The sequence below is a fragment of the Pelodiscus sinensis genome, chromosome 7 (assembly GCF_049634645.1).
Source record: "Pelodiscus sinensis isolate JC-2024 chromosome 7, ASM4963464v1, whole genome shotgun sequence".
Lineage (NCBI taxonomy): Eukaryota > Metazoa > Chordata > Testudines > Trionychidae > Pelodiscus > Pelodiscus sinensis.
The window spans coordinates 39,927,486-39,951,232 of NC_134717.1; the positions used below are offsets into that span (position 1 = coordinate 39,927,486).

At 43.4% G+C, this 23,747-nt stretch overlaps 1 protein-coding gene across 4 annotated transcripts; it reads left to right on the forward strand.

Annotated features, from left to right (window-relative positions):
* The first annotated feature begins 8,885 nt into the window (after nucleotides 1-8,885).
* Nucleotides 8,886-23,747, forward strand: KLHL23 (kelch like family member 23). Of its 4 annotated transcripts, none has more exons than XM_006118191.4 (4): nucleotides 8,886-9,001; nucleotides 9,905-11,119; nucleotides 12,727-12,879; nucleotides 21,985-23,747. In XM_006118191.4, exons 2-4 carry the CDS (start codon nucleotides 9,907-9,909, stop codon nucleotides 22,296-22,298), a joined length of 1,680 nt encoding a protein of 559 aa, XP_006118253.1. In that variant the 5' UTR covers nucleotides 8,886-9,001; nucleotides 9,905-9,906; the 3' UTR covers nucleotides 22,299-23,747. The 4 variants fall into 4 exon arrangements, 2 of the variants coding, with proteins under 2 accessions (XP_006118253.1, XP_014426523.1); XR_001367892.3 differs by lacking the exon at nucleotides 8,886-9,001 and adding an exon at nucleotides 14,564-14,693 and having other exon boundaries at nucleotides 9,008-11,119; nucleotides 21,985-22,121; XR_001367893.3 differs by lacking the exon at nucleotides 8,886-9,001 and adding an exon at nucleotides 14,564-14,709 and having other exon boundaries at nucleotides 9,008-11,119; nucleotides 21,985-22,105.

Below are 23,747 nucleotides of genomic sequence, written 5' to 3' on the forward strand. Positions count from 1 at the left end.
TCACAACCATATATACCAAAGGATACAATTAAAAAAAATGAACACATATGAAAAGGACAAATCGCATTTCAGAACAGGAGGGGGATGCATATTCATATGTGTTCATTTTTTTTTAATTGTATCCTTTGGTATATATGGTTGTGACTATTTTCTTCCACTACTTGATCTGAGGAAGTGGGTCTGGCCCACGAAAGCGCATCATCTAATAAACCATCTTGTTAGTCTTTAAAGTGCTACATTGTCCTGCACTAAAAATATGAGTACTGATTCGCTCCTTTTTCAAACATGTAATTGTTCATTGTGCGGCTTATGTGTATTTTCTGGATGCTGGGTTGAGTAAAATGTGAGAGTGGCAGAACTATAAACACAGAGTTTAAAATATAATATTGACAAGACCCTCAATCATAGCAGTGATGCTAAAGGTGCCTCTCTATCAAACCAGTTAATTCTCACAGCTTGGTGTAAACTGCTGTTTAACTTTGTTCAAAACAACCCATAATTAAAAAATAATCTAAAAGGACTGCAGAATTGGTGATGTGAAAATCTCCTCTGGTATTTTTATTGTTTTATCAAAGTGGCTTCTGGTTAGAGCAAATTATGATTTGTATTTGAGGCTCCTATGCACTAAGTCATGGATCAGGAGGACCTTCTTATGCTATGCACTGTATAAAACATAGAATACAATCTAAATACAAGACAGATGGGGGAGTACATGTAAGCAACACTGATACAGTATTGGTCAGCATGACAAGCACATTAGCAGCCGAATTGTAGTCAAGTTTTTTGTAATAGTTTCAATAGAAGAGAGTTTTAAGAAGGAAAGAGAGAGATGTGAGGGGCAACATGGTAGAAAATAAGCAGTTGCTTGTTTGAATATATAATAAGTGGGTGATGGGAAACTGGGATGATAAAATATAAACTGAAAAATTACGAATTGTATGCAGCCATAGATGATATTGTGCCACTGCTGAAGCAAGGAGAAGGAGTATGGGTATTTATGGAATACAATAAACACTTAGCACTGGATTTTGCAATTCTTACAGTTGTGGGCACTTACTCCAAGTAGTCTCTTTGTAGTCAGTGACTGAAAATACTGATTTCTCTGGGGACAGAATTTCATATGATGGGGATATTTGTGTGAATAAGTGCTCACAAATTTAAGAGTTGTACAGTCTGTCTCTTTATGCTATCAATAAGGCACACATTTATTAATTTTTAAAATATATTTACACTTACCTAAATTATTTGAATCAAATATTAATAACTTTTACATGACTATTTCTGACCATTGATGCCTCATCTTTACCCAGTTCTCATAAAGGAGCAAAGAGCACTTAGTATACTTAGAGACCATAGTTTTTAAAATTCAAAAAACCTGAATTTCTATCAAAATTCTATCTTGCATCAAAATTTTAAATGAGGCCTTAAACATCCACATACACCAGTTTTTAAAACATTTCCTGCATGATATCCAGTCTGCTGACAGTGTGTCACCAGTCAATAGGAAGGTCAAGTTTTAATACTTGCTGGCTGTCAGTCATCTTGAAAATAACCCCCCTGAGTTGGCAACTGAGGTTGATGCTGCTACAACAAAAAAGCTGTTTGCATTCGTGCTACCAGAGCCTTCTACTCCATGTCTCAATGTAAAAATAGTTGTTTGAAAATGAATCTAAGTCTCAAAATAATATGATTGACTAGTCATGGCCAGTCTGACTGTTAGTATATGTTTACTCATAAAAATATAAACATAAGCCTTGGAAACCTTTATTCTAAGAATAAGGTTTAAACTTGGAGCTACAATTGCATTATTTAACTGGATTTATTAACCTGATTTCCCAAACAATAAAACCCCTGAGGCCCTCCCCATACAAGACATTTTCACTTCCGTGGTTCACATTTCACGTTCACTTCAACATTTATACTGGCATGACCTTTTGTACTTTTCATCCATATTTTACAGTTGAAACTCACGTGTTAAAGTGGAGGTGAAATAATCTTTTACATAATTTAATTTGCAAGGAATGAGCAAGATTTTCCATGCATTCCTTTTGTCTGTCTTGGCTTTTATATTCTAGTGTATTTTAGAGGAAACTGTTTATTTTCTTTGGAGCAATCAGTGCTGAATTCTCTCCTTAAAGTAGTTGCAGACCACTAGAATTAATTAATTTTAAGTTAGTTTGTTCTTTCAAATTCCAATACTGTAAAGTCTGAGTGCCTTCTAGTAATGCATTAAAGGAAGTGATTGGCTGTCATGTATAGGTCTTTCTTTTCCTTTTTTCTCCTAAGAAGGAAATTGTGTTTTAAATATTATTTTTAATTTGTTTACTGTGCTGTTTTTTATTATCAAAGTCCAGCTTAAGAAGTGCACCCTGAACTTGGAAAGGGAAAGTTGCAAAGTTTGTGATGATTGTTAGTCTATGAATTATTTGTTATACAATCTTGGACGAGACCCTGGGAAAGTGCTGTAGAAATTAGCTTTGCTCTCAAGGTATTGTTTGCTCATTTAGACAGTTTAATTGTACCATAGGAACAGAGTTATCAACAATGATCCTCATCTTGCACATTTAATTTTATTTACCTTTCACATGTTCCAGGCCCAGATCATTGAGCACTTTGAGTGAAATGTTGGCATCATTAAGTCAAGGTGAATTTTGCCATTGACTTCAGTAGGACCAAGTTTCCCCTCTTGACAATAAGGACTGAGACTTAGAATTCAATGTGTTATTCTACAGTGATACTTCATTGTCCATGTGATCATTTATCCTCCAACTTTGAACATTGCTGTGGCGTTATAGCTTGGCACTTCTACAAAAAATTCCACAGTTGGATAAGTATTCAAAATAGCTATTGCTAGGAACTATAGTTACATCAGGAAGTGCAATCAATCTCTTAATTTAAAAGTTGTGAAAAGTGACATAAATAACATAAGCTTCAGAGGGGTAGCTGAGTTAGTCTGTAACAGGAAAAACTTAAACAACAACAACAAATAGTCTAATAGCACCTTAAAGACTAACAAAACATGTAGATGGAATCATGAGCTTTCGTTTCAGTTCTCCTGTTAATCCACATTACATCCATGGAAGTAAAAATCTTTTAATGTAAGTATCCATTCTATTCAAGTCTATTCCTCCCACAGAGATGGTGCTGGGAGAGCTGGCTTTCAAGCCGGTTCCCTCCTGCTCCCTTGCCCCCTTGCTATATCTCTCTGATAGAGAAAGCAACAGGGGGGAAGTGACTAGTTGCATCACTAGTTGACTAATTGCTTACATCCCTACTTAGTTCCTGTGGGAATTCCCTCCACAGTCTGGATCTGGCTCTTGAGAAATCTGTGCATGTCTAATGTGCTCATGGTAGCTTGTGTTGGTGAGGCGCTACCACTGCAACACTCTATATACTAGCTTGAATTTCTTAAGGACTGGTGGCCTCATGACCAGGTATGAAGAGCTGATTATTTCCTGCCTAGGTATTACATTGCTGCAATCTGTGCAGCTTAGTGTCAGCAATGAATCTAAGTGACCTTCTAAATGGATTGAACTGACCAATTGTGAGTATATGTCAAAGGACATTCCACCACAGTTGCACAGTCCTTAAAGTGCTTTCCTCTGTCAATCAGCGTAACTTCTGTCTTGCTCCTGTTCAGTTACAATTAGCTGTTCCTCATCCAGGAACTGACCTTGTCTAGCACTGGGCTATCTTGATGGTAATGGTATGTGCTGTTAAGAACTGATCATCCTCCCATCCATTTAAATCTCTTCAAGATTCACTCATATACTCATCACTTCTGGGATGGCTCATGCTGGCTCATGGGGCCTCGGGCAGTCGCCACAATCTGCTGTATCCTAGGGACAGCTCTGAGTGGAGTGCTTGAGAAGACAATCGTATATCCAGTTATCCAGATGTGGACATTTAACAACCAGTGACTTGGAGAGTTACGGACTTCCCTACCTCTCAGCAGGGAGACTGAGCGATATCTGCCCAGCTAAGGAACAAGGGGAGTAAGCATGGACTGGGACTGGGGCATAAGCATGAATTGGAAGTTAGTGTGGGCTGCAAGAAGGCATTGGGATGCATCTGAATTGGTACAAAGGTGTGAAGGGAAGTCTGCCAACGGAGGGTGAAGGGTTGCCCTGAGATCTGGCAATTCTAAAGGGTCTGGGGCTCCTGACACTGTCAGCAGCAGTGCTTATAGCCCCAGACACTTTAAATTGCCACCAGAATGCTGCATGATACACTTGGGGCAGCTCTGTGTTGGGCGGGCGGGCGGGGGGGGGGGGGGGGGGAATGATGGTGCTGATGTAATACACTTGCTGTCCTGCCCATTTTGGGAGCACAGAGCCAGGGCCCTCCCACTTTGCCCAAGGGTCTGGTGTGACTGTCGGCGTTCCTGTGTGAGGGACAGGACTTTGGGCTGTGTGCTGACCAGGGTTGACTTTATGTTGTAATGTTTTTTTTTTCTGTGCTAACCAAGGATTATCAATGCTGTGTTCCGGGCAACTTAAAACATTTTCTGTTTTATAATGCTGCCTGAGTGTCATGGAGAAGAAACGTTGCTCCCTAAGAAGTCACCCTTGTTTAAATGGTGTTCACTGTGTGAAGTGTTGGTGTGCTTTGCCCCTGCCTCCCAGCACCTAGAGAGAACTGTCAGCTGTCCCTCTAGGCATTGCACACCCCTGAGGATGGAAGGAGACTTTGCACGCTCCCCAGGCCAATCAAGGCCTGGGGGCGGGGGAGTGTGCAAAATCTCTCACTCCTGCCCCCTCCCTGTAAGGTGTGTGGTTCCTAGAGTGAACCGTTAGTTGTTCAAAATAGCTAACTCTAGGCACTGCATGCCCCTGGCGGGGGAGGAGACATCACACACTCTTCCTTCCCGGGGAAGGCGCAGCAGGGCATCCATGGGCCAGATCAACGCACTTTGGGGGACTGGATCCAGCCCACCCCTACTCTAGAGACACCTAGGGAAAGTCTGTGCCAAAGCTGGAGTCCCTCCTTTAGTGTCAGGACACCACAACTCTCATTTTGTGTATTCTAAAGCACTTGAACTCAGGGTTGGCACTTAGCAAATAAAAATTATAGTTCTGCTTAGTGAATGTTTTTCCCAGGTCCTTCCAATTTCAAGGGAGCCTTAGGTTCACTTGTGATAGAGAGCATTTACTTTAAACTCAGAATTACTTCCGCTCCAACCATATTTGGGATTGAGCTCTGATAATTATTTACATGGTAAAAAAGAAGCAACACAATAGACTGCTCTAGTGGTAACATGTTTACACAACACCTAGACATGATGTCATTTACACCTACAGAAAGAGAGTGCTGTAGCTCCTTCACTTTCCTGATGGATCATGTGCTGTGGTACTCAGGTGGAGTTGTGTCATGCTCTTGCTTGCATTTGGTATTCTGAGGTTGAGCTGGGTTGCCCTGGAGTTTCCAGGAATTACAGATTAATATTTCATTACAAGAAACCTCCAGGAATACATCCCAACTAAATTAGTAATCCTATCTGAGAGGCAGGCAGGGAGTTCTTGGCATGCTCAGGCCAAATCCAGAGGCCCAAGGATCTCCTTTAGACTTTTTTTCCTCTCCTGCCTAGCAGCAGAGGTGACCTGGGAGGAGGTGGAGAGGCACACACACAACCTGGCTGGGGAGGAGGAAAGTTAAAGGAAAATAAGTCTTTGCTTTTCCTGCCCATTATTATCAATATGCCCCTGGCAACAGGAAACTGACATTAAAACAAAAGGAGGAGAGGGCTGTATCTGGAGCAGAAAAGCAGCAATTAGGGCTGCAGAATGCAAGGGAAGGAGCAACCTCTTAGCTGTGGAGGAACATAGACTTGCTCTTGATAAGACTGGAGTAGCTGAAAACTTTTATCTAGGGGAAAGGGACATGATTTGTTTTTCTTGTGGATCTAACCAAGCATCTCCATGGCCATCTCTTTGGCTGGTAGCATTTTGAATGAGGGAGAGTTTGAAACGGTGTAAAGCTGAATGGACAGGAGTGGCCTGAGACCGGCTGCAGCAACTAGCGCCCCAGGTGGAAGGCGCAATCGGTGCCCCCGCCTGCAGGGCTGTCAATGGCTGTCATGCGTCATCGGGCGCCCCGTGATGTCATCACCACTCTGTGAGTGGGATTTTAAAGGTACCTTCAAGAATACAGCACATTTTTCCTCACCTGTAAGAAAACCCTTTACAAACTTCCTACATATAGCATTTTCATTTAACCCAAAAGGTAAAGACATGCTTGGGATGTACAGTTTAATTTAAAAAAAAAATTATATTTAGGTACCAGCTAGGGCTGTCAATCTGTAGATGACTCCACAATTACCTGATAAGTGTGGGCTTATCAATTAATCCTGTGGACTACTACATTCATTCCTGTCCTGCTGCCTCAGTATCATCTGCCTCTTTCATAGGAAGTAATATGGGATGGGGGCAAGTGAGACTGCTATGGGCCCAGGCTTGTCGCAGACAGACGCCCCTCTGCAGCAGCAGCCTGTGTGCTGGGGTCTAAGCTCCGTGCAGATGGGCTGCTTTGGCAAACTTGGGCCCACCATGGACAGAGGCTGCTCCACAGTAGCAGCTCGCCCCCATCCTTGGGGTGGTCCAATCCCCCAGCGGACGGAGGCTGCTGCCACCCTGTACTACTACCTCTGTATCAGAGGCAGCAGCATGGGGTGGCAGGCAGGAGCCAGTCTGCAGAGGGAGGTGCTGCTTCTGGGGTGCTGATACAGAGGCAGCAGCACAAGATGGCAAGCCTGGGGACTGTCAAATAATTGTGTAACCTCTAAAATGTGATGTGGTTATAGGACTATTCAATTACATGCTATCTAAAATCCCTAGTACCAGCCTTTTTTTCTGCCCTGATTTACACACCTGATTGTCAAACATGGCTCAATGGGAATGTACTGGGTATAACTCTTCATGCAATTTTGACAATGATTCAACAATGGGGCTGAAGCCAAAGACCACCATGCCTCATTTGAACAGTGGCTCTTGTTTTGGATTATTTAAAGTAGTTTTAAATTTTATGTGTGTGTGCTGAACTCCCTCAGGCATGCTGGGGCATTGGTTGGTTGTTAGGAGGCAGAGTGAAAGGAGCACTGGGTAGTGGGGTAGGCTGTGGGTGGTAGGGTGCTGGGCATAAGGATCTATGGAGATCTCTGGATGAGGGGCTTGGGTATGGGCAGGGTGCTTTGTGGCAGGGTGCAGAAAATGCAAGGCTGGGGGTGCAGGGGAGAGGGAAGTACAGAGGTTAGGGGTGAAAGTGGCAAAATGCTTGGGTTGGGGCACAGCGTAGGAGTTGAGAGAGAGAGGTGCAAGAGTTGGGTGGGTCCATGGGGGCCAAGGGAAATGGGAAGGCACTATGCCCAAGGGGACAGGGACACTGATTTTCCCTAGGGTGGGTAACAGAATCATAGAATCCTAAGGCTGGAAGAAACCTGAGGAGGTCATTGAGTCCAGCTCCCTGCCCAAAGCAGTACTAACCCTAACTAAATCATCCCAGCTAGGACTTTGTCAAGCTGGGACTTAAAAACCCCTAGGAATGGAGATTCTACCACCTCCCTAGGTAACCTACCCCAGTACTTTACCACCCACCTAGTGAAATAGTTTTTCCTAATATCCAACTTAGACTTCCTCCACTGAAACTTGAGACCATTGCTCTGCCATCTATCACCACTTCGAACAGCCTTGCTGCATCTTCATCTTCTCAACCTTCCTTCAGGAAGTTGAAGGCTGATATTAAATCCCCCTCCCTCTTCTCTGCTGCAGACTAAATAAGCCCAAATCCTTCAGCCTCTTCTTGTAGGCCATATGCTCCAGCCCCCTAATCATTTTGGTTGCCCACTCCTGGACTCTCTCTAATGTGTCCACATCCTTTCTGTAGTGGAGGGCCCAGAACTGGTCACAATACTCCAGGGCTACGTCTACACTGGCCCCTTTTCCGGAAGGGGCATGGTAATTTTTGAAATCGCAATAGGGAAATGCGCGGGGGATTTAAATATCCCCCGCGGCATTTAAATAAAAATGTCCGCCGCTTTTTTCCGGGTTTTAGAAAAGCCGGAAAAGAGCGTCTACACTGGCCCCGATCCTCCGGAAAAAGCGCCCTTTTCCGGAGGATCTTATTCCTACTTCGAAGTAGGAATAAGATCCTCCGGAAAAGGGCGCTTTTTCCGGAGGATCGGGGCCAGTGTAGACGCTCTTTTCCGGCTTTTCTAAAACCCGGAAAAAAGTGGCGGACATTTTTATTTAAATGCCGCGGGGGATATTTTATTTAAATGCCGCGGGGGATATTTAAATCCCCCGCGCATTTCCCTATTGCGATTTCAAAAATTACCATGCCCCTTCCGGAAAAGGGGCCAGTGTAGACGAGCCCCAGATGTGGCCTCACCAGTGCTGAATAAAGAGGAATAATCACTTCTCTAGATCTGCAACAATGCTCTGCCTAATGCACCCTAATATGCTATTAGCCTTCTTGGTCACAAGGGCACACTGTTGACTCATATGCAGCTTTTCATCTACTGTAACCCCAGGTCCTTTTCTGCTGAACTACTGCCTATCCAGTTGGCTCCAGCCTGTAACAATGCTTGGGTTTCATCCAGGACTCTGCACTTGTCCTTGTTGAACCTCATCAGATTTCTCTCTAGAAACCAGGGGCTCAAGCCCAGGAGACGAGCTGGCTGTCAGCCAGGGCGGGGTGCGTGAAAGCCACATGTTGGGTTAGGTGTCCTGTGTGGTCACTGAGCTGCTGTTCCCAGAAAGCTGCCGCGGCCGGGCCCTGCGCCCACCCCTGCGTTCCACTGAGCCCCGAGGGGCCACAGCTGTTGGCGGGGAGCTGGGGCTGGCGCCTCGCGGGGGCGCGGTGACCTTGACGAGGGGGCGCCGCCGCGCGGGAAGCGGCAGAGCAGGGAGGCGGCCCTTCCGCTCAGCAGTCGCGTCCCTCCGGCAGGCCGCGGCAGCGCCCCCTCCTCAAGGTCACCGTGCCCCCGGCGGCCGCCTCAGAGGGAGCAGTAAGTAGCGGTCTCGCGCTGGCGGCGCTGGCGGGGCGCGAGGCGTTATCCCGCTCGGCCTGCGCAGGCAGATCCCCCGCAAGCGCCGCCGCCTGTGCTTTGGAGGCGGCGGGTGGCTGCTGAGGCTCTGCCTGCCGCTTCCCCGAAGTGAGCAACGCCAATGGCCTCTGCCGCCTCACACGGCGCTGCTGATCCGGGGGGGCCGCAGCAGCGGCGCAGGTTTCCCGCCGTGCTCCTGCAGCCAGAGCAGGACAAGCCCACGCCGTGGTCTGAGGCTGCCTGCAAAAGGGCGCCTCTTGTGCCAGTGGGCTGAGCCCTAAGGAGCTGTGCTGCACCCACTCCTGCGCGTCCCCTGTGAGCTCCCTGCGCACCCCAGTTGCCCCACTCAGCGGCGCTGTCCACTGATGCTTCCCAGCTCGTGTCCGCGTTAAAGCGGGCAGCAGCTCTACACGCTCATTGCGCCGGAATTGGAAATTCGGTCTCTAGGCGGCGTGGACTCCACGTGGAGTTCGCTGTAAAATGTGAGGTTATAGGGGTTCTAGTTACCTTCTCTCGTGCGGTATTTGCGTTGTGAGAGATCGGTGCGCGCTGACTGTACGAAGTCAATTAATCTGAATAGCACCAGACAGCAAAGGGTGAGAAGCATTATTAGAAGAAGAGAAAGAAACTCATCCATATGCATCGGGTTCACGAGCTCCCTCTGGATGTTTGAATACGTATAAGGCCATGAATAAAATCATCCTTGACAATGCATGTGATTTTGCTTAGTGCCTGGGAAATATTTTGCCTTTTGGACTGCAGCCTTGAGCGGCACTATACATGGACATTAACACATTTAGCGCAGACTGGCCAAGGCAATTTGCATAACTGAAAACTGCCCCCTTTTGTTTGACATTTTTCCAGCGATGGCTCTGAGCGGGGAAGAGGACTACGCTTATATTTACAACGATCTTTCTCACCCTGAGGATTTCCTGCAGGCTTTCAGAACATTTTACCGGGATGGCTTATTTACTGATATTACTCTTAAATGTGCTTCTGGTGTGATATTCCTTTGCCACAAAGCTGTTTTAGCTGCGTGTAGCAATTATTTTAAGGCAATGTTCACTGCTGATATGAAAGAAAAATCTAAAAATCAGATCAAACTTCCCGGGGTCAGCGACACTATCCTGGAGGCTCTTGTGAATTATTCATACACGTCACAGATCAAAATAACAGAGAAAAATGTTCAAACTCTCCTCCAAGCTGCGGATCTCCTCCAGTTTGTGTCTGTAAAGAAAGCCTGTGAGCAGTTTCTGGTAAGGCATGTAGATATTGTGAACTGCATAGGGATGCACTCCTTTGCAGAGCATCATCTTTGTTCTGAGCTAGAGAAAGAATCTAGAAGGATATTGTTATCAAGATTTGAAGAAGTGTGGAGGCAGGAAGAATTTCTAGAAATCAGCAATGAGAAACTCCAGTTTATTCTCTCCAGAGAGAATCTCAATATTTGGAAAGAAGCAGCAGCCATAGACCCTGTGGTTAAATGGATAGCACATGATGTGGAGAAGAGAATTGAATGCATTTTTGACCTGCTGACCTGCCTTAAAATAGATTTAAATGAAATGTATTTAAGATCAGCCTTAAGCTTGTGGAAGAAATGCCAGCTTAATGAAAACAAGATAAGGTCTCTGATATACAGTGCATTAAACACCAACCCAAAAGACATTCTCAAAAGGCCCACAGCAGCTATGTATGTTATTGGAGGATATTACTGGCATCCTTTATCAGAAGTCCATGTGTGGGATCCTTTAACTTATGCTTGGATTCAGGGAACCGAGATGCCTGATCATACAAGGGAGAGCTATGGAGTCACTAGTTTGGGACCTAACATTTATGTAACAGGGGGCTATAGAACTGACAACATAGAAGCCCTTGATACTATGTGGATATATAATAGTGAAACTGATGAATGGACAGAAGGCTGTGCCATGCTTAATGCAAGGTACTATCATTGTGCAGTTACCTTGAGCGGCTGTGTCTATGCTTTGGGGGGCTACAGAAAAGGGGCTCCGGCACAAGAAGCAGAATTCTATGATCCTTTAAAAAAGAAATGGGTTCCCATTGCAAATATGATCAAAGGTATGTCACTTTTCCTGTGGTTGGTCATTGTCTGTACTATTTCATTTGCTACCTGTAAGCTCCACGGTCACTTTTAGGGCTTGATCCAAGCCTACTAAAGTAAATGGAAGTTTTTCTGTTAACTTCAATAGGTTTTAGTTCAAGTCTTTATTAGCCAAACCACTTGTAACATCCAAACATCTGAGCTCCTTACAGGATTGAAACAATCAACACTAATGTCAGCTTACAGGCAGTATGTTCAGTTTAACTTTACCCTCTCTTGAGCAATATTTCTATACAAAGACATAGAAAAGTCACTGTACAATTTCAGCCCTTCTTGTGCTGAATGGACCTTCAGAAAGTGATTCTTGCAACCAGAAGTTGCATTCCAATAAAACAATCATAATATTTTAATTCAGTTTGTATTCTAATGAAAATGAATTTTGTAATGAAAATGATATTTTCTAATGAAAATATAATTTAACTTTAGCTCCAAGTGGATGGTAATTACTTTGCATCCAAACAGCAGTGCTGAGTAACCTGAAGTCCCTTTGAAGTTTTTCTTGTTAAAGAAGTGATTATTTTAAAAGGGTATTTAAAATTCTCTGTGAAATTAAAATAATTTTCAAGTAAGTTAAATTTCCATCCTACACTTGACAGTGCTTTTTTAATGTATGCAGTGTTGTTGTAGCCATATGGGTCCCATGATATTACATAGAAGGGAGTGAGGAAACAACGTCTAGACTACATCCCTTTTTCAGAAAAGGGATGTAAATTAGATGTATTGCAATTGCTAATGAAGTGGGGATTTAAATCTCCCGTGCTTCATTAGCATAAAAATGGCTGCCGCTTTTTTTCCCACACGGAGCTTTGTCGGAGAAAAGCACCAGTCTAGACGCTGATCTTTCAGAAAATAAAGCCTTTTCCGAAAGATCCCTTATCCCTTATTTCATGATAAGGATAAGGGATCTTTCGGAAAAGGCTTTATTTTCCAAAAGATCAGCGTCTAGACTGGCGCTTTTCTCTGACAAAGCTCCGTGCAGGAAAAAAACGGCAGCCATTTTTATGCTAATGAAGCGCGGGAGATTTAAATCCCCGCTTCATTAGCAATTGCGATACATCTAATTTACATCCCTTTTCCGAAAAAGGGATGTAGTCTAGACATAGCCCTTTTGTTTGTGAGAGAGACAAGCTGTAACACTCTTAGTACTTTTTTCAGACCTGAAGAAGAGCTCTGTGTAGCTTGAAAACTTGTCTTGCTAACTAACAGAAGTTGTTCCAATAAAAGATTTTACCTGATCCTCCTTTTCAGTGTTTAAGTTCTTAAAAACTTAAAGAATATAAGGATTACCCAAAGCTTTTATGTGGTCTGAAAGGATGGATGAATATTAACATGCAATTAAATATGTAAGAAGCTTTATTGTTTTAGTTGCCTTACATTGATAAAATAAGATGTTGTAAGGGTTCCCTCAGTCAGCGCTTCTATTACACATTCATTTAAATACCCAGAGGTATAATTTTACTCTAAAATATTAATTAAGTAACTTCAACTTTGTTTTATTGATGGAAATGGCAGTGAGTATTCTGCAGAATCTGAAGGTTTGCTGTGAATTTAATACAATTAATAGGTGTTGGAAATGCTACAGCCTGTGTCCTGCGAGAAGTCATCTATGTAACTGGAGGTCACTATGGCTACAGAGGAAGCTGCACCTATGACAAAATACAGAGCTACCATTCAGATAGCGATGAATGGAGCATAGTCACTACAAGTCCACATCCAGGTAAATAGAAATATTTCCCTGTGGAATATAGAATTTGACAGGAAGTTTTCATGAGCTTTGTCATTGCTTTAGAAGATGGCGGAAAGGTATCTAGGGGTCATAGTGGACCACAAGTTGAATATGAGTCAACAGTGTGATGCTGCTGCAAAAAAAGCAAATATGATTCTAGGTTGTATCAACAGGTGTGTGGTAAGCAAAACTCGTGAAGTCATTCTGCCGCTCTACTCTGCACTAGTTAGGCCTCAGCTGGAGTACAGTGTCCAGTTCTGGGCGCCACATTTCAAGAAAGATGTGGAGAAATTGGAAAGGGTACAGAGAAGAGCGACAAGAATGATTAAAGGTCTAGAGAACATGACCTATGAAGCCAGGCTTCATGAACTGGGCTTGTTTAGTTTGGAAAAAAGAAGATTAAGGGGGGACATGATAGCGGTTTTCAAATATCTAAAAGGGTGTCACAAGGAGGAAGGAGAAAATTTGTTCCTCTTGGTTTCTGAGGACAGGACAAGGAGTAATGGGCTTAAAGTGCAACAAGAGAGGTTTAGATTGGACATTAGGAAAAAATTCCTAACTGTCAGGGTGGTCAAATATTGGAATAAATTGCCAAGGGAGGTGGTGGAATCTCCTTCTCTGGAGATATTTAAGAACAGGTTAGATAGACATCTGTCAGGGATGGTGTAGACAGAGCTTGGTCCTGCCTTGAGGGCAGGGGGCTGGACTCGATGACCTCTCGAGGTCCCTTCTAGTCCTATGATTCTATGATTCTAAGATAATATTCTTTTGTAAAGAGAATAGCTTCAAGTGCTGCTGTGCATGGTAAATCACTACTGTAAGGTTAGCAGCTAGTAAAATATTTGATCAATAAGCCAACAAATAAATATTTAATGTTAATGTATAAAATAGGTTAAAATATTATAAAGTTGTTTGTTGTACTGTTATAGATGTGCTGGTCCCAAGAAATGAGCAAGACAAGATAGATAAAACAATTTCTGCTTCCTTCCCCAGACCTGAAAAATAGCTCTGTGTAGCTTGATAGAAGCCAATAAAAAACTATTACCTCACTGATCTTGTCTCATTAATATATTATAAAAACATAAAATAAGAGTTATTTTCAGAGAAAACATTCTAAATGTATGATCAAATCACTTTTTAATGCACATTTTGAATTGTTTCCTGTGTACAGTTTGGGAAGGGAACATGCAAGTTTTACAGAACTTTTAATAACTTTTTTAAATAAGTATCCTGAGTGTACTCAAATGTATGAATTGATGAAGTGTTATTTCATTGTTCTTATTTTTTGTTTGTTTTATTTGTGTGTATTGGCATTTTTCTAATTGCGAAAGTGTAACAGGGTGTTACCATTAAAGGCAATATAGAAAATAAATGATTGTTTTAGTGATTCCCAATGGATATATTAATACCAGCATAATCTGGTTGTTAATTATTATTGTGAAACCCTTTTGTTAGAGAAAATGCTCCTGGTTGTGTTTTCATTTTCAATCTTTCCAGCATGGGTTTCTTGTTGACAGCTGTGCACTCAAGTTACACACATCTTTGCAGGAGTGAAGTTTTATTAGTGACCCTGTACTCAGACTTTGTAACATTTGCATGACATGCCTGTGTGTCTTTTAGATTTAGATTTTATAATGTGGCTGCTTGCATTGAGCACTCTGCTTTGTCTTTTTAGGGCCTGATCCTGTGCCAATTAAAGTCAATGGTAAACTCTTATATTGACTTCATTGATCCTTTTTAAAAGAAAGGGCCATAACTCCCACCCCAGATAAGCTGGGAAAACAAGAGCTCAAACATGCCCAAAGGTAACGTCTTCTCAAGGTACTTAGGTTATTTGCATCATTACTTTTGTCTAAGCCTGTGAGGTGTAAATTTGAACTCAGTTGCTCTGATTTTGCACTCATTAAAATCAACTCATTAACATTTTCCTATTGACTTCAATAAGAACAGGAGCAGGCTCAATGGATGTAAAGGAAATCCTAGAATCAGGATCTATCCTATTTTATTCTATTTTGTTTCCATCCTCATCATCACAATGTCTTAAGGCTGTCCCACTTCAGTGTAGATGCTGTCTACACAGATTGGAAGGGGCTTTCTCTCATCAGCATAGGTAATCTGAGAGGCAGTAGAGAAGTTGATGGAAGAATTCTTCCATTGACACAGGGATTTAGGTCCTTTTAACTATGCTCCTTTGGGGTTTGTATTTTTCACACCTATGAGTCAGGTAATTACGCTGACTAGTGTATATATATCAGGACTTAGTTCCTTTCAGAATTGTATTAAGCGTATAATTAATATATTAATATTTTATTTATTACTAAGGAAGAACTATATTATCGATACAATACACTATTTTCCTAGAAACTCCATCCCCTCTTGGGCATTTGGCAAAGGCAGTTTTCATGGATGCTGGTTGGCAGAATAGAAAGTTTCAAGCTAATTTTGCTCCAGAGGCTACATATTCATTTTTAGAAATAAAGTTAAATTCTAGCTTTATTGGTAGCATTTCAGAAAGGAGGTCAGATCATGTACATTGCAATCAACTGTTGTCTTGAGCAGGGGTGAGGAATCTTTTCTGGGTCAGGGGCCACTGTCTCACAGAAAAATCAGACAAAAATCAGCTGCACCCAAGTGAGAAGCCCCCCCCCCCCCAAAAAAAATTGAGTTGTCCAAGATCACCCAGTAAATCAGTGACAGAGCTGGGAATCCTGTGCTCTATCCACTAGAACATACTGCTTCCATGGAATGGAATTAATAAAGAGAAATTCTTGATAGCTACATTGATTTAACTGTAGAATAGTCTGCTAAAGTCAGGGTGGAAACCTCAACATATCCAACCAAGATTGGATAAAACACAAGAAAATTAATGGAAGGGAACAATCCTGCATAGACAGGGATAGAATAGATTTCCCTCTCTACTTCCAATGATCAGCTTCACAATTTTTTAAAAAGACTCTCTGTAACTAGGGATATCAATGTGTAGATGACTACATGATTAATCGATAAGCCTGGTTTTATCAGTTAATCTTGTCAACTACATGCATTCCCCCTCTCCTTGCTGCCTCTATATTAGAGGCAGCAAGACGGGGGAGACAGGAGCCATACCTGTGGGGCTTAAAAGGGGTCTTGGCTTTCCGCAGAGGCTGCTCCATGGCAGCAGCCCCAGTCTGCAGGAGGCCTGAGTGCACCATGGATAGAGACTGCTGCGTGGAGCAGCCTCTGTCTGTGGGGATCTCGGACCCCCCATGGACAGTGGCTGTGCCACCCCGTGCTGCTGTCTCTGTATCAGAGGCAGCAACACAGGGTAGTAGATGGAAGCCACTCTGCTTGGGAAGCCAATGTTTAAGGAGGCAGCAATGGGAAGCCGGTTTGATAGAGAGACAGCAGCTCAGGTTGGCAGGGGGCTCCCTGAAGGTAGGGCCAGGAGTGCTGCTGGCCCCACCTCTGGGGACTATCAAATAGTCGTGTAACCACTAAAAATTAATGTGGTTACACGTCTGTTCAATTACACACTACCTACCATCCCTAATCACTGGTTATAATGTAGGTATCTGGTCTTTCTGAGACCTGATAGAGTGGAAGTTGTTGAGGTTTTTCAGAACCCAGATCTGATTCAAAGTCAATTTAAGTCTGTACGGGGGCCCTTCCCGGCCCCGTTTCTGAGTCCTATGCCCACACCCCGCGTGGGCTTGGTTCCCCCTCAGGGTTCAGTCTTCCCGCCTTCACGGGAGTGATTCTGGTGGTCGGCCGTGCCTTATGACGCCACACGGCTGGCGCCTAGCTCAAACGCTTCTCCCCCTCCCGTGGGAGAGGGGGAGGGAAAGGGGGGCCCGGGCCCGCCCTCACTCACGGGCCCCAGCCCAGGGCCCTAAGGACACGGAGATATTTAGCTCCGGTCCGGCTGACGGGGCTCCTTGCCGAAACGCGTCAGCCCGCCAGCTCCAATGAGCTCTGCCCTGGGCCACTTCCTTCCCCTCCTCAGGTGCCCCTTCCGCCCCCCTCCTCGGGGTGGTCACCTTGGGTTCGTCCGTCAGGCTGGCGGCCGGGCGTCCGTACGCCCGCACTTGGCGCTGGGCTAGCTCCCCAGCCTAGAGGACTGTCGGGTCTGGGCTCAAGAAAAGGGGGGTGGTTTCTCCAGACCTCCACCCCTTTGGCAACCGGCCTGCGCGTGGCAGCCGCCCAACTCCTCTCTCCCCTCCCTCTTGAGCGGAAGGGAGTCCATTTTTAAATCTCCCGCCGGGCGCGCGCGTCCCCTTACGTCACCGGGCGGGCGTTCCCCTTACCGCCCGTCCGGTTTCCCCATTGGCCGGCTCCCCTGTCACTCACGGCGGGGGGGTGCCGCCCCCCCGCTGTCTCAGCACCGACGGACACGGCGTTACCGCTTCGGGGGGGGGGGGCGGTCAGCTGTCCCTGTCCCGGCGCGGCTCGCGTGCACGCCGCGCAGCCTCGGCAGGGCCCCCCCTTTACCCCTAGCAAGGCCTGTTCGGCGGCGCCCCAGGGACGAGCGGGGGCCGCCTCGTCACAAAGTCATTGGAGACTTCAATGGACTTTTGAAGCAAGATCCCAGTGTGATCTATATTGCAACCAGATTCAGTATTATTTGGGACCATAGTGTATTAAGTTTATGATTGTTTTATGTATCATTGTAGGCCTGAGGTTGTTTGCAATTCTATTGAGTGAGGGTTAGTACAGCTGCTCAGGAAGTGAAAACAGAGATGGCGGTGACTGCTAACAGTTCCTGCGATTGTAAACAGCTCCTTAGAAGTACTAGTCCATAGCTTGGGTTTTCTAGATACTACAAAACAAAAATGATTTTGGTAGAGCTTATACTGTGTTGGGGAGCTTCCTTTTGACTCAGCAAATGGACAGGATTCTTCTGTCCAAAGAAAGACGTGATCCTTGCTAAAGTGTTGTAAGGCTCCCGTTGTGGAAGAAGGTTGATTTCTGGAATGTTTAATAAGTGTGTAGGAATTTTTATTATTTTTATGCTTGTTCTGTAATGCTTTTCTATCCTAAAAATAAATGTACTTACTGAGAAAGTTGTGAGGTAACAGTAACTGCTGACAATGCGCTGTTCACATCCTTTGGAGAAGAGGCAATGTACAGAGGCTGGCTCATAGGCAGACAGGTTTGTAAACAGATTATCATAGTATATGATATGTATGTAAGATCCTGGAAAACATTTTGAAGGAGAAAGTAGTTAGAGACATTGAGGCTAATAGCAATTGGGACAAATTACAACATGGTTTTACAAAAGGTAGATCGTGCTAAACCAACCTGATCTCCTTTTTTGAGAAAGTAACAGATTTTTTAGATAAAGGAAATGCAGTGGATCTAATCTACCTCGACTTTAGTAAGGCATTTGATACAGTACCACATGGGGAATTATTGGTTAAATTGGAAAAGATAGGGATTAATATGAAAGTTGAGAGGTGGATAAACAACTGGTTAAAGGGGAGACTACAGCAGGTCATACTGAAAGGTGAACTGTCAGGTTGGAGGAAGGTTACTAGCGGAGTTCCTCAGGGATCAGTTTTGGGGCCAATTTTATTTAATCTTTTTATCGCTGATCTTGGCACCAAAAGTGGAAGTGTCCTAATAAAATTTGCGGATGACACAAAGTTGGGAGCTATTGCCAATTCAGAAAAGGATCGGGATATCATACAGGAAGATCTGGATGATCTTGTAAATTGGAGTGATAGCAATAGGATGAAATTTAATAGTGAGAAGTGTAAGGTTATGCGTTTAGGGATTAATAACAAGAATTTTAGTTATAAGCTGGGGACACATCAGTTGGAAGTAACGGAGGAGGAGAAGGACCTCCGAGTCCTGGTTGATTATAGAATGACTATGAGCTGCCATTGTGATATGGCCGTGAAAAAGGCTAATACGATCTTGGGATGTATTAGGCGAGGTATTTCCAGTAGGGACAAGGAGGTTTTAGTGCCGTTATACAAGGCATTGGTGAGACCCCATTTGGAATACTGTGTGCAGTTCTGGTCTCCCATGTTTAAGAAGGATGAATTCAAACTGGAACAGGTACAAAGAAGGGCACTAGGATGATCCGATGAATGGAAAACCTGTCTTATGAAAGGAGACTCAAGGAGCTTGGCTTGTTTACTTTAACCAAAAGAAGGCTGAGGGGGGACATGATTGTACTTTTTAAATATATTAGAGGGATAAATACCAGGGAGAGAGAGGAATTATTTAAGCTTAATACCAATGTGAACACAAGAACAAATGGATATAAGCTGGCTAGTAGGAAGTTTAGACTTGAGATTAGACGAAGGTTTCTAACCATTAGAGGAGAGAAGTTCTGGAACGGCCTTCCAAGGGAAGTAGTGGGGGCAAAAGATCTATCTGGTTTCAAGATTAAACTAGATGGGTTTATGAAGGGGATGGTTTGATGAGATAACATGATCTTGGTAACTAATTGACCATTCATTATCAGTGGGAAATAGGTCAATGGAGGGATGATAGGAGTTACTATAGAGAACTTTCTGGTTGTCTGGCTGATGAGTCTTGCCCACATGCTCAGGGTTTAGCTGATCGCCATATTTGGGGTCGGGAAGGAATTTTCCTCCAGGGTAGATTGGCAGAGGCCCTGGAGGTTTTTCGCCTTCCTCTGTAGCATGGGGTACAGATCACAGCTAGAGGATTCTCTGCATCTTGGGGTCTTCAAAGTATTTGAAGGCTTCAATATCTGAGATATAGGTGAGAGGATTATTCTAGGAGGGGTGGGTGAGATTTTGTGGCCTGCACTGTGCAGGGGGTCAGACTAGATGAACATAATGGTCCCTTCTGACCTTAAAGTCTATGAGTCTATGAGTATATGGCAGGGGACTGTGTAGCCTTAAAACTTCTATTTGAGGGGAGGGACACAGATCTCCACCTAAGAGAGATGATAGCTGGCAGCTTAAATATGTAAGTGGGTGCCAGGGGAACATGGCTACAAAAATGTGGATCTTCATCCAATCCGCGTCCTCCAGGCTCAACTCCCCTTCCCATTTGCAATCCATGATCCTGAGTTTACTTGTATCCGCACAAAAAAAACTGGAGAATGGAGTTGAGAGGAGCACAGATGAGCAAGGAGGGGCCGGGTCGAGCTTGGAAGAGGCAGGCAGTAGCGGGGGAAGAGTGTGTGTGTAAGTTGAGGGGTTGTCATAGTTTCTGTTTTATTATTAGTCTCTTTTGAGCACTGCTGTTTTTGTTCCTTGATACAGAAAGAGAGCGGGGCGAAGAGAGCAGGGGGATCTGGAGCTACTTGTTGGATTTCCACACTTGTGGATGCTGCTGTCCTTTTTAACAGTGAGGTGGGGGTTCCATATGTCAGTGCTCAACAGGCGAACAGGAAGGGAGGCTGGGTAGGACCGGAATTCAATCTCTCCTGCAGGGAGATATGAAGCAGATACCTGCAGATACATTGTGCTCTACTGACACCCACATTGGACCTCGGGGCCAGGTGTAGGGAGGTGGCTTCATGCTCACTGAATTGGTGGGGCCTCTGATGAAAGAAGCATAAGAAGAGCCATACTGGGTCAGATCAAAGGTCCATCTAGCTCAGAATCCTTCTGACAGTGGCCAATGCCAGGTGCCTCAGAGGGAATGAACAGAATAGGTGATCATCAAGTTATCCATCTCCTGTTGCCCATTCCCAGCTTCAGACAAACAGAGGCTAGGGACACCATTCCTGCCCATTCTGGTTAATAGCCATGAATGGACCTATCATCCATGAATTTATCTAGTTTAATTTAGAATTTTGTTGAAGACCTGGCCTTCAAAACAAGGAGCTCCACAGGTTGACTTTGCATTATGTGAAGAAAGACTTCCTTTTGCTTGTTTTAAAACTGCTACCTATTAATTTCATTTGGTGACCTCTAGTTCTTGTCTTATGGAGCAAATAAATAAATTTTCCTTATTTATTTTCTACACACAAACTATGATTTTATAGACCTCTATCGTATCCCCCCTTAGTCTTCTCTTTTTTAGCTGAAAAATCCCAGTCTTATTAATCTCTCCTCATATGGCAGCTGTTTCATACACTTAATCATTTTTGTTTCCCTTCTTGAACTTTTTCCAGTGTCAAGATCTCTTTTCTGAGATAAGGTGATAACATCTGCATGCAGTATTCCAGATGTGGGCATAGCGTGCATTATTACTGAGGCATTAAGATATGCTCTGTCTTATTCTCTTTCCCTTTTTTAATGATTCCTAATGTTCTGTTTGCTTTTTTGACTGCTGCTGCATGTTGAGTGGATGTTTTCAGAGAACTATCCACAATGATTCCAAGATCTCTCTTTTTAGCTGTAACAGCTAATTTTATCCTCATCATTTTATATGTATAGTGGGGATTTATTTTGCATTTATCAAAATTAAAATTAATTTGCCACTTTGTTGCCCAGTCACCTAGTTTTTGGATTTCTGGAAATTTAAGTGCACTGTATCCACTGGATCCTCTTTGTCCATGTGCTTGTTGATCCCCTCAAAGAATTCTAGTAAATTGGTGAGGCATGATTTTCTTTGGAGAAACCATGCTGACTTTTCCCCAACAAATTATGTTCATCCGTGTGTCTAACAATTCTATTCTTAACTATAGTTTCAACCACTTTTCCCTGTACTGAGATTAGACTTACTGTCCTGTAATTGCTAGGATCACCTCTAGAGCCTTTTTTAAAAATTGGCATCACATTAGCTATCTTCCAGTCATTAGGTACAGAAGATGATTTAAAAGTAAGTTACAAACCACACTACCCCTTTCACAGTACTTAGCACTGCCTGGAGTACAGTCTCCCCACCCATCCCTTAGAGCTGCCCAGAGAGGCTGCACAGTGCTTTGGTGTGGATTTAAAGTGCCCAGGGCTCCAGCTGCCACAGTAGCCATGCCCCGGGGTAACTATTCCCTTTGGCCTCTCCTCCACCCATGAACAGGCCTGTTGGATGCCTTTGAGGGATCATAGAGGGGGGAATACTGATGCAGTTACTCTGAAACTGTGACACTCGGTATCTATCATGTAGCTGCAGTTTCACCAACTAACTAGTACTGCTTGTTTAAGATTTATTATTCTAAATTAAACTATTTTCCTTTTCTTTCTGAAGAATATGGATTGTGTTCCATTGCCTTACAAAACAAGCTCTATATTGTGGGTGGACAGACTGCAATCACCGACTGCTATGATCCAGAACAAAATGAATGGAAGGAGATGGCACATACAATGGAAAGAAGGATGGAATGTGGTGCAGTTGTCATGAATGGATGCATCTATGTAACAGGAGGATATTCCTATTCAAAAGGAACATATCTGCAGAGTATTGAGAAGTATGATCCTGAGCTTAATAAATGGGAAGTAGTTGGCAGTCTTCCTAGTGCTATGCGTTCACATGGTTGTGTCTGTGTATACAGTATCTCATGATCTGAATATCATCTGTCATGACAGATAAGCAAATACAGTATCTATACCAGTACAGAGTATCTCTTCAGCAATGTATTTATTATAATCCACCTGTGACAGTATATTACATAATTTCATTTTATAAATATTCAGCAGGTATTGTTTGTCATAAAGGTTTCAAATCATTTTTACAAAATACACTTCCTATGGACAATAAGAAATATAAAAAGATTAATTTGTATTAATTAACCCCTGGAGGGAACCGTGCTTAAGATTTTGTCACATTGCTAAGAGGACTAAGAAATACAAGACTTCTATGGACTACTTGATTTTCAAGTAAAATATTTAATAATTTGAATGTGGCTATTAACATTTACTGTTTAGTTACTGTCACAAGTTGATTGATTTGTTAAAATGTTTTGCTAGTCCACTTTCAAATCCCCATACAAAATATAGAAGACATTATCTCTACTGCTCTAGGAGTAGAATAATGCTCTATAATACCAAAGATTCAAGTTGGAGACCTGGTCATTCCTTTGTTCCTGTACTGAAAAGCTGCCAGGAGCAAAGTGGGAGGCTCTCAATTGCTCCAATAACTTAGTCTAAACAATTCAGGAATATGATCCTATACATCTTTTAGAGTGGAAAAAAATTGGTAGGGAATCTAATGGATTCTTTGGAGGGGGGAGGGGTACAAACATCTCAGGTCAGTCTAGAAAAATATAATTATATGATAGTTTTCTCACCAGGATCTCCAAAAGTACTAACCCATGATTTGGGTACTACAGTGCACTGAGGCAAACAGCACCCGCACAAACTAAGCAAAAAGTTTGAGATAGAATACTGACCGGGATTAGGGATTTATCTATTACACTTTTCAGAAGTGTGATATGAGATCTTTAATGGACAGCTGTCTGTGATGGTCAGAAAAAAAGATCATTTTAACTATCTTACAATGTATTATGATCCCTAGATTGCAGCAAAGTAGTTACAATACAGCATAAAATACTGAATACAGTCTACATGAAAGATTTGAACCCATAACCTTCTGACTCAGGTATCATTCTTAGAAATGTTTTGATGTATAAATGTATTCTGTCACATCTCTGGGAGCATATACAAGATTTAACTTTTGTTAAACTGCATTTGCCTTAGGGATGTAAACATAAATGGTTAACGTATGAGCCTCTAGCAGCAGTGCAGGGAAGAGGAGCAAGTAGCTCCATAGGGGCTGGTGCACATGGGGAGCCAGCTTTTAAGCTCCTGCCTGCTAGCACTGGCTCCTGCCTGTTGTCCCCCCCACCCGCTATCTCAGAGAGGCAACAACTCAGGGGAAGAGGATGGGAGGCAGCTCCATGGAGGTCATTACATCTGCTCTGGCAGAGCAATCTCCCTCTCCCCATACAAGTACCTGCTGAAAAATTAAGTGGATATATGTTTACCAAAATAAACATATTTTAACATCTCTAA

Coding starts and splice junctions, on each gene's coding strand:
- KLHL23 (XM_006118191.4), top strand. CDS start 9,907: ATGGCTCTGAGCGGGGAAGAGGACTACGCTTATATTTACAACGATCTT. Junction 11,120..12,726: donor CATTGCAAATATGATCAAAG/GTATGTCACTTT, acceptor TACAATTAATAG/GTGTTGGAAATGCTACAGCC. Junction 12,880..21,984: donor CACTACAAGTCCACATCCAG/GTAAATAGAAAT, acceptor TTCTTTCTGAAG/AATATGGATTGTGTTCCATT.